At 53.1% G+C, this 10,738-nt stretch overlaps 1 protein-coding gene across 1 annotated transcript; it reads left to right on the forward strand.

Moving 5' to 3' along the window:
- The first annotated feature begins 6,569 nt into the window (after window positions 1–6,569).
- Window positions 6,570–10,525, forward strand: CCDC177 (coiled-coil domain containing 177). Its single transcript, XM_036433051.2, has 2 exons — window positions 6,570–6,879; window positions 7,788–10,525. The coding sequence occupies exon 2, from the start codon at window positions 7,816–7,818 to the stop codon at window positions 9,964–9,966; it is 2,151 nt and encodes a 716-aa protein (XP_036288944.1). The 5' UTR covers window positions 6,570–6,879; window positions 7,788–7,815; the 3' UTR covers window positions 9,967–10,525.
- The last annotated feature ends 213 nt before the right edge of the window (window positions 10,526–10,738 follow it).

The following is a 10,738-nucleotide window of genomic DNA, read 5'->3' on the forward strand; positions in this document are numbered from 1 at the left end:
ATTCCCAGGCTTTTGAGCTAAGCCTGGTGCTCTTCAACAATAAATTTCCAATGCATTTTGTTGTTTTTGTTCTTGTATGGTTGACTGACACATTTGAAAGGCTAAAAGGAGCTCGAGGGCAGATTCCTGATCATCAAGGAAAACATACCAAAAAGGGGCCACCATCTCCAGCAATAGGATGTGACTTATCTCTGAACCTCCACATATAAACATCTGGATGACTGGTGACTAGTCTAAGACATTATGGAGGGCAATGGCGTGCATGTCTGAGGTTGGAATTGTCTCTTTTTTTTTTTTTTTTTTTTTTAAAGTGTGTGTGTGGCTGAAACCGGTTTGGCTCACGTGATAGAGCATTGGCCTGCGGTCTGAAGGGTCCCAGGTTCGAATCCGGTTGGGGGCATGTATACTTTGGTTGCGGGCACATCCCCAGTAGGGGGTGTGCAAGAGGCAGCTGATCAATGATTCTCTCTCATCAATGTTTCTCTCTATCCCTCTCTCTTCCTCTCTGTAAAAAATCAATAAAATATATATTTTTAAAAAAGTGTGTGTGTGTATGTGTGTGTGTGTGTGTGTTGGCAAGTAATGGGAGACGAGGCCTCTGGGGAACAGGAGCTGTAACTTCAGAGTGTAGCCCTTTTGAAAACAGAAGGGACCTAAGTCACTGAGCAGGCAGGCGGCTTCGTGCCAGAGGCAGATGACCCAGTAAGAGAGGCAGAGAACCTGGAGACAAGTCTGGCTCCCGAGTGACAGCCCCTCTGCCGAGCAGACCCATACATGTCTCAGAGACAAATGCATAGGCAGCAGCTCCAATGCATGTTGTTGTTTTTTTATGTGTGTGTGTTTGTTTTGTTTTGTTTTTAATTTGGAAACACAGCTTTCAGATCTGGGGAAACTGAACTGTTTGTTCACTGATTCCTTTACTACTACTACTTTTTTCTTTCTTTCATTTTTTCCAATGCATGTTTTAGTAGTATATTCCGAAATGAAGAAACTTCTACATTATCAGACAAAATGAGTTTGTTTTTTTTTGGGGGGGGGGTATAGAAGTGAGAGAAAATTCCCATTAGGTGAATTGTAAGATTCCCTCTAGATTCCCTTGCTGATGCACCTCCACAGTTTAGTGCAGGTTGGTCTCGTGTCCCACAAGACAGTTTGAGAACGTGAGCATGTGATGCCTGGCTCTAAGGATTCTTCAAAGTGGCTTAATGGCTCAAGATATTTTGACAAGGCCAGTTGCATGGTGCACATGGTGGGGGAAGTCACACTTACCAGGCCCATTCCCTCTCGCTGATGCATTCAGCTGGAGGGCTTACTATGTACCGGGCCCTCACCAGCTGTGAGCAGAAACAGGCACAGCCCTATTCTGCAGCTTCCAAGTCCCTGCCACTTACACACCAACCTGGTGGTCTTTGGGTGATTTTTTTCCTTCTTTTTTTTCTTCCTACTGTAATGAACACATATTACTTCAATAAAGAACTAAATAAAACCCTTTATTTTTTAAATATTTTTATTGATTTCAGAGAAGAAGAGAGAGGGGGAGAGAGAGTGACAGAAGCATCAATGATGAGAGAGAATTATTGACCGGCTGCCTCCTGCACATCCCACTCCGGGGATCAAGCAAGCAACCCGGCCACGTATCGGGAATTGAACCGTGACCTCCTGGCTCACAGGTCAATGTTCAACCACTGAGCCATGCCAACTGAGCTAAAACCCTTTATTTTTTAACAAATATTACCTTTATCTGCTGATTTGTGTCCTAAGTCCCTTCTGAAGGTGTTAATAACAAGAACTGGGAATGGTTATACTCTACGCCACGTATTATTCTGAGTCTAATCAGGAGACAGAAACAACACAGTAATTTAAGAATAGGAAGCTTAATGCAAAGAAGCATTAAGCTATGAACCGAGAGTTCATTGCTTAATATAAAGCTAAAAAGAGAACTCTCACCCAGTGGGTGTGGCTCAGTGTTTGAGCATCAAACTATGAACCCGGAGGTCATGGTTCCATTCCCAGTTGGGGCACATACCTGGTTGTGGGTTGCAGGCTAGATCCCCAGTAGCAGGTGTGCAGGAGGTAGCCAATCAATGATTCTCATCATTGATGTTTTAATTTCTCTCTCCTTCTCTGAAATTACAAAATATTTAAAAACTAGTCTACGGTAATCTCTCTATGCTTTCCAAACCTGAAATCACTAGAAAATATATAATAATGGCAAAAATAAATATATATATAAAGAGCCCTGGCTGGTTTGCTTAATGGTTAGAGCATCAAACTTGCTGACTTGAAAGGGGAGCCCCTCACAAAGGTTCAGAACTCATTGGAGAAGGTGTGATTGCAGCGCACAGGGGAAGCACAGAATTTTGTCTGGGGCATAGCTGTTCCATAGTTGCCAGGCAAGCAGAAAACAATCTTCCAGGCTGGGATGAGGCTGGTGAGAGGGAGACACCGCACAAGGTTTAGAGCAAACTCATTAGTCAATAGAGCCAAATATCAACAGTACAACGATTGAAATTTCTTTTGAGAGCCAAAATTTTTAAACTTAAACTTCTTCTAATGCCACTTCTTCAAAATAGACTTGCCCAGGCCGTGGTATTTTGTAGAAGAGCCACACTCAAGGGGCCAAAGAGCCGCTTGTGGTATCTGCCTCAAGAAGGTGGTATTTGCCAACCACGGGCTTAGAGCATGTGGTATCTGCCTCAAGAAGGCTCAGAGAGGAAGGTGCTCATTAGGCTTGGGTCTGGGCTGCAAGGTTACCAAGAGACTGCTCTAGGCACGCAGCTGGGGTAGGAGCTACAGGACGTGCCCACACACTTGCACCTTTCATCATGCAGCAGGAGCAAGAAAAAGCAAAAAGCACAGCACACAGGAACCAGAAGAGAAGGACCTTCCTCCTGCAACATCCCTTCAGCTCCCTCTACTGGCCAACCTTAGCATCGTGCTCATTTTCAAGTAGAAATCGCCTACAATCCTTTATCCCAGAGCAGGTAAAGAGTGAATGTGGAGGTGTAAGAAAATAGAGAACGGCCACAAGCAGTTCTCAGTAATTAGAACAGGTATTGGTAATATTTTTCTGTAAAGAACCTGATAGTAAATATTATAAGCTTTGGGAGTCATACAATCTTTGTCAAAACTATTTTTTTCTTCATGAAAAGCAGTATAAATAATATGTAAATAAATAAGCATGACTATGTTCCAATAAAATTTGATTTACAAACAGCCAGTGGATGCGGCCTATAGTTTACCAACTTCTGATTTAGAACTTCGGAGTGAATCATCTCTATTCTGTGACTGGAATTATATTAAGAGGGGAATGGGCCCTAACTGGTTTGGCTCAGTGGATAGAGCGTTGGCCTGGGGACTGAGGAGTCTTGGGTTCGATTCTGGTCAAGGGCATGTACCTTGGTTGCAGGCACATCCCCAGTAGGGGGTGTGCAGGAAGCAGCTGATCGATGTTTCTAACTCTCTATCCCTCTCCCTTCCTCTCTGTAAAACAAACAAATATATATACGTATGTATATATATATATATATATATATATATATATATATATAGAGAGAGAGAGAGAGAGAGAGAGAGAGAGAGAGAGAGAGAGAGAGGAAGGAGAATGGAAGACAAGTGCACAGAACTGAGGTGGGTGGTGGGGGCTGATCAAAAGAAATTTAAATGACAGTAATGCCTACACTATATAAGGTGGGGGTTTTTTTGCCTAAAATAAGTGAGTGCTAAGGACTGAATGTTTGTCTCCCCCCTCCCCCCAATATATATGTTGGAACCCTGAACCTCAATGCAGTGGTATTTGGAGATGGGGCCTTTGGAATGTGACTAGGTCATGAGGATGGAGCCCTCACGATGTATTTGTGTCCTGTCCAAGAAAGACAGGCGAGAACTAGCTCTCTCTGGTTTCCTCCATGTGAGGATAAAACAAGAAAATGGCCATCCTCGAACCAGAGAGTGAGTCCTCACCAGGCATCAGATCTGCCCACCCCCTGATCTTAGACTTCCCGATCTCTGGAACTATGAGAAATTGTTATCTACTAGTAAGCCAGTCAGTGCATGATACTTCGTTACAGCAGCCCAAACTGACTGAGAGCTATTATATTAAAGGATCTAAGAGGGTTCTTAATTGTTATTTTTAGGAGTATATCTCTATCTATATTATTCATTCCTCTTTTGAGGAATTTGAGGCTCAGAGGATCTAAGAAACTTGCCTCAAAACACATAGCCTGGCTGAGCTGGCATTTGAACAACTAGTGTGTATAACTCTTAAGCCTCCCTCTTTTTTCTTTTTCTTAATAATTGATTTAAAAATATATATATTTTCATTGATTTTTTACAGAGAGGAAGGGAGAGAAATAGAGAGCTAGAAATGTCGATGAGAGAGAAACAGCGACCAGCTGCCTCTTGCATACCCACTACCAGGGATGTGCCCGCAACCAAGGTACATGCCCTTGACCGGAATCGAACCCGGGATCTTTCAGTCCGCAGACTGACGCTCTACCACTGAGCCAAACCGGTTTTGGCAAGCCTCCCTCTTAAGAAAAGGTTGAACAGGTATGCTTTAAAACCTATCTATCTATCTATCTATTTATTTACTTATTTATTTTAAGGAAGTGATAGTTCCCTAATGTCCATTTATTTCTTATAGCCACAGGGTTGTCTGCCTTGCTTTTATTTTTTAAAAATATATTTTATTGATTTTAGAGAGGAAGGGAGATAAAGAGATAGAAACATCAATGAGAGAATCATTGATTGGCTGCCTCCTGCACACCCCCTACTGGAGATGGAGCCCGCAACCCAGGCCAGAATCAAGCCTGGGACCCTTCAGTCCTCAGGCTAACAGTCTATCCATTGAGCCAAACCAGCTAGGGCTAAACCCCCTTGAAAAGATTAGTGTTTACTAAGCTTAGGCTCTTTCAGCTACGACACACCACCCACACCTTACGTGCAGTATCTATCTGAGCCCACCTCTTCATTGCTCCATGGGACTTGGAGAGCAAGGTGAACCAACAGAAACATTACCCTTATGCCGCTTGCTGTACCACACATCACCAAGTTCCTTGTTTCTGATCCAAGACTCTCATGTCTACTGCCAGCATCTATGACCCCGTTCACATGCAAGTAGTACACAATCTCACACCCTTCGGTCTTTAAAACTCTCACACAAACGTCAAGGAACAAAAACTCGCTTTCTCATCTCTCGTGGCACTTCAGCTTCCTGCGGTTTGGCATGAGCCCCCAGCACAATACTGATGTCACCAAAGACACTCTGACCACCAGTTTTGGTGGATATATGATTCCAGGCAACATCTCCTGGACCTCTGCAGCCTTAGCCCTGGGCCACACCCTCCTTCTGAAGTGCTCTGCCATGAGCTTCCACCAGGCCATGCTTTCCTGTCTGCCCTCATGGGTCCCTTGTATGGCCTCCTGGTCCCTGAGCAGCCCCATCAGTGACCTGCCCGCCTCCCTATGGCTCCACAGCCCTGCCTGGTGCTCTGACTCACACTGCTGGTTTTAGGAACCTCAAGCACAGTGATGATGCCTGAAACTCTAGGTCCAGTCCAGGCCTCTGACACCACTGATCCAGCCACCTGCTGAGCAGCAACACCTCCACCTCCAGTGGTCCAAAAGGGACCCATCTGTCCATGGCCCTCCGTGCCAACCGCCACATCCTCCCTCCTGCTTCCACGCTCTCAGACTGTGATACTACCAGACACCTCATTGCTCCTGTTTGTCAGCCCTGACCCCTCGCTGCTCCTCACACCCCAGAGCCCAGCCGTCGTTGAGTATTGCTTTACTCTCTATTTTAGGGAGCTGTACCCCTTACTCTCACCGCGCTGCTCCTACACTGTTGTTCCCCTTCAGGTCCCAATCATTGCTGCTTTGGGCGTGACTGCAATGTCCAGCTTACTGGGCTTCCTGCCTCCTTTCCGTCCACTTAAAGCACTCACTGCACTGTTGTCAGCGTTATATCCCTAATATGTAAATCCATTCAAATCATTTCCCTGCTTTAAGCCTTTCACTTGCTCCTCGCAGCCTGACAATTCGAAGGTTATTAGCAACATGGCTCACCCTGCTGTTATATGCTACTCAACCTCCAGACCCCTCCCCCTCTAAGACTCCTTCTGACTCCTGTGGCCACTATCACTCAAAATAGGGGTGGAGGGAGAAGGTGTCTCAAAACAACACTCACTAAATGGTACTAATACTCACTGATTTGTGTTATCTTGAGTCAGGAAGTCCTAAGATGTTGCATTAAACACTGGTCACATCTTATGTCTGCCTCAAACCTATCGGAATGTCCTTAGTTTTTCTTAAAAAAATATCATCACAGTTTGGATCAGGAGCCATATCTCCCTCCCATTATTCACTATCAATTTCGCTTCTTAATAATCCCCATGAGAAATACACCAAACCATTCCCCAGTTAAAGTATCGGAATTAGTATATAATATATAAATGTGTGGGGGGGGGAAAAAAGGTGTGTTCGCGTTTGAATTCCTCTTCTTCCCCCTAATCAAACCAACCAACACTCTCGAGTGTCCACCAGGAGGCGCTAGGCGTATCAAAACCTGCGGTACTTTCATGGCTGGAGAGGCGGCGGTGGATGCGGCAGCGATGGAACCAATTCTCTTTCTGAGAATCGGTGAGAGGAAAGGGAGAGGAGCTGCGTTATTTTAGGGAAGCCTTGTCACTCTCCCCCTTCCGCGAGTAGGCGGTGTGCGGGCCCCATGGAGAGACGCTGGTGGCGGCTGCGGCGGCAGCGGGGGCTCCCATTGAGGCTGCAGCCGGCAGTAATCCGACCCCGCGGGCGCGGGGACTGAGCGGCGCGGGGAGCTGCGAACAAAAGCCCTCCGCGCGGGGCCGGATCCCGGGACGTGCGGTGAGTGGACCGGCTCAGGGACGGGAGCGGCGGAGGGGCTACGAGACCCCCTTAAATCCACCTCGCTGGGATACGGTGTGTGTGTGATTGGTGGGGGGGGGGGGAGTGGGGGGACTCGGAGGGCATCTGGGGGCAGGTGTCTGAGCCTAGACTGGGGGGGTGGAGGATACCTTTAGCACATCAGACTTGGAGGGGATCAGGTGCAACTGGGAGGACCTTCTTCATCCCCGGCAAACACGGGGGTGGCAGTGGGGGGATGCAGGGGGGCACAGCTCCTAGCAAACCTAACCAGGAGGCAGGAGAGAGATCCATCTCCCCTCCCGGAGCGGCCTTCTGAGATGGAGGCATTTCTCTCAGCCCCTCCATCACCTCTGGACCCCATGCCTGGCTCTCCTTTGGCAGCGAGAAATCAACCATAACTTCTCCCCTAGGCAGATGGGGTCTTCGCAGCAGTGCACTGTGGGGGATGGACAGGCCTCTTCCTTTTTTTTGTTCTTGAAAAGCTGCATCCCCGGCTGCCCGCCTAAGCTACAAACAAATAGGCTAATCCTCCCGGGAATCCTCCAGCGGCCTCCCTGCCCGGCTCCTGCCTGCACCTCCATTTTTTTTTTTTTTTCCCCCATCTTAACTTGCAACAGGAAGAAAAAGCATCTAACGGGCCAGACGCCCTGGGGAGCTTGGCCACCGCCTCTACCCGCACTCCGGGAGATTGAGGCTGCTCTCTGTGCATCAGTATTCCCCTCCCCCCGGCTGTCTGGGTTTTCAGGGCTTCCTAATTATGATTTACGTTCCATGGGGCCTCTAGACCTAATACCAAAGCGGCTTAAGGTGGGATGGGATGGATATGAATGGGGGGGGGGGGCCTGCTCTCAAATGTACCCCACAATATCCCTCCATGTCATTCGCAGAGACCCCACAAAAGGACACGTTTCCGCTATGGTGGACCCCATACCTGCAGAGGAGAAGGCGGGAGCCGAGGCTGGAGGCTCCGGAGGAGCCGGAGCCGCCGCGTCCGTGCCCCCCGGCGCCCAGGGGGCCGAGCAGCCCGCGGCCTCTTCGGCCTCCGCCTCGGCCTCGGTGGCGGCGGCGGCGGCGGCGGCAGCGGCGCCCCGCAAGGCTGAGGTCCCATGCGCAGCAGAAGGCGGGCGGCGGGAGCAGTCCCCGCTGCTGCACCTCGACCTCTTCAACTTCGACTGTCCCGAGGCCGAGGGCAGCCGCTACGTGCTGACCAGCCCCCGCTCGCTCGAGGCCTGCGCCCGCTGCGCCGTCAAACCGGTGGAGCTGCTGCCGCGGGCCCTGGCCGACCTGGTGCGCGAGGCCCCAGGCCGCTCCATGCGCGTGGCCACCGGCCTGTACGAGGCTTACGAGGCGGAGCGGCGCGCCAAGCTGCAGCAATGCCGGGCCGAGCGCGAGCGCATTGTGCGCGAGGAGAAGCGGCGCCTCTTCACGCCCTTGGGCCACGCGGCCGCCGCGGCCCCGATCCCGGCCTCCAGCGCGGGCGGCAGCAGCGGCAGTGGCAGCGGCTGCAGCAGCGCCAGCCTCCCGGCCTCGCCCGCGCCGCGTGCGGCCCGCAAGGCCTCCTCCAGTCCGTCCCCGGCTCGGCCCCAACCTGCGCCCGCGACCGCGGGCTCCCGGGCCGGTAGGAAAAGCCACTCCCTGGACTCCCTGTCCCGCCGGCAGCGGGAGGGCGCCCTCAGTTCTGAGTCGGGCGCGTCGTCCTCCTCCTACAGCGGGGAGAGCCTGCGGGACATGCGCTGGCCCCCGCGGGCGTCCGCCCGGAACAGCTGCCCCGCGGGCTCCTTGTCCTCGGCCCCCCACCCTCTGGGCCGCCCCTCGGCCCTGGCCTTGGCGCCACTCACGGCGCGCAGCTTCAGCCTCGGCGACCTGAGCCACTCGCCGCAGACCGCCAAGCACGTGGAGCGCATCGTGCGCCAAGTGCGCGCCGAGCGGGGCCTGCGCGGGGTCCCCGAGCGCGACCGCAAGATCGCGGCGCTGATGCTGGCGCGGCACCAGGAGGAGCGCCTGCTGCTGGAGCAGCGCGCCGCGGCCCACGGCCAATGGGAGCGGCAGCGCGCGTGCGCCGAGCGGCGCCGGGAGCGCGAGGAGCGCGAGAAGCAGCGCGCCCTGGAGAAGGGCCGCCGGGCCTGGGCCGCGCAGGTGGAGGAGCGGCGCGGCCGCCGGGGCCGCGAGGAGCGCGAGGCGGCCCGGCTACGGCAGCAGCAGTGCGAGCTCAGCGAGGAGCGGCGCCGGGAGCTGGCCGAGCGGCAGAGCCTGCTGCGGCGGGAGCGGGCGGAGCGCGCGGCCCGCGAGGACCGGCTGCGCAAGCTGCAGCAGGAGCAGAACCTGAAGCAGCGGGAGGAGGGCCTGCAGGAAGGGCGCGAGCGGGCCGAGCAAGTCCGCAGGGAGCGCGCTCAGCGCGCGGCTGGTACCAAGCAGCGGCAGGAGGGCCAGGTGCAGCGGGAGAAGCGGAAACTGAGCAGGGCCGAGCGGGCGCGCCACCAGGCGCTGCTCCAGGGCCGGGCCCGCCAGGAGCACGAGGAGCGCGAGGGCCTGCGGAGCTCCCTGGAGGCCAGCTTGGGGCGCGCGCAGGAGAACTACGAGCACTTGGTGGAGCAGCGCGCCCGGGAGTTGCGGGAGCGGGCCCGGAGGGAGGAGCTGCAGGGTCGGCGGGCCAAGGAGGCGGCGGAGCGCAAAGACCGCGAGCACCAGGCGCATCTGGAGGCGCTGGCCCGGGCCGGCGAGCGGCGGCTGCAGCACGCGACGCAAGTGGCGGAGGAGGCGGTGCAGCAGAAGGCGCGGCGCGTGGGGCAGAGCCGTCTGGAGAAGGAGCGAGCGCAGCGTGCCAAAAAGGAGAAGGTGGAGAGGGATGAAGACTGCCGCCGGCAGGAGCTGCTCCAAGCCATCGGGCGCAAGCTGGAGCGCAGCGAGCAGCTGTCGCGGGAGCGGCGGAGCGCGCTGGAGAGCGCGCGCTCCACGGCCCGGGCCTCCTTCCACGTGCGCGAGAAGGTGCGCGAGGAGACCAACACGCGCTCCTTCGACCGCATGGTGCGCGAGGCCCAGCTGACCGCCAGCCTGGACCGCAAATGACCGGCACCCCGGCGAGAGCCAGACGGCCACGCTCAGCCCCGCGGGGCATCCCTTGGCCCACTTGGACCAAACCTGGGGAGTCCTCCGTTGGGTCGCAGCACATACACCTCTCGAACTTCCCGACCAATAAGGCAATAAGAGGACTAACACTCCAGACCTGTCATTTCGCAGCCTTTGTTTTTAAAAACTGACTTCGTATGGAAATGACAAAAGCACAATCTTTGGCCGTATCCACTTGTAGTGGCTCCCGCACCAGCTTTTGCCAAGCTATCATCTTGTGTGTCTTTTTGGTTGGAATAGAAAAGAGCTGGGAGACAGGGGCTGGGTCGGGACTGGGGGGGAGGGTCCCTGGGAGAGAGCGCAGGGATGATTGCTCCTCGACGCAGCAGTCATCCCAGGCACCTCTTGTACATTGATGTCTGAGGCCACTGCCCTTACTGCAGCTGAGGGGGCATCTCCCTGGCTCCTCCATCTTTTAAAATATGGCAAGTTTCACAAAGCTCAGAGGCCCACAGAAAAGCACAACAACTGGAAGGTGTTAGGCCACACCCAAGTGACTCAAAAAAAAAACTATTGATTTTTGTATGCTTGACTTTGAATTTGCCACTAAGAGCAAATTCTGGTCTTTGTCCTGATAGATTTTTTGTCCCCCTAAATTTTCTAGTTAGACAATCATCTACAAATAATAATCAATTTGTCTTTTGCTCCCCTCTCTCTCATTCTCCCAAGTGACACACACACAAATCAGGTGACTTGGCAACGCTGTTTAGCT

Source organism: Pipistrellus kuhlii, unplaced genomic scaffold (assembly GCF_014108245.1).
Source record: "Pipistrellus kuhlii isolate mPipKuh1 unplaced genomic scaffold, mPipKuh1.p scaffold_m20_p_1, whole genome shotgun sequence".
NCBI classification, from domain to species: domain Eukaryota; kingdom Metazoa; phylum Chordata; class Mammalia; order Chiroptera; family Vespertilionidae; genus Pipistrellus; species Pipistrellus kuhlii.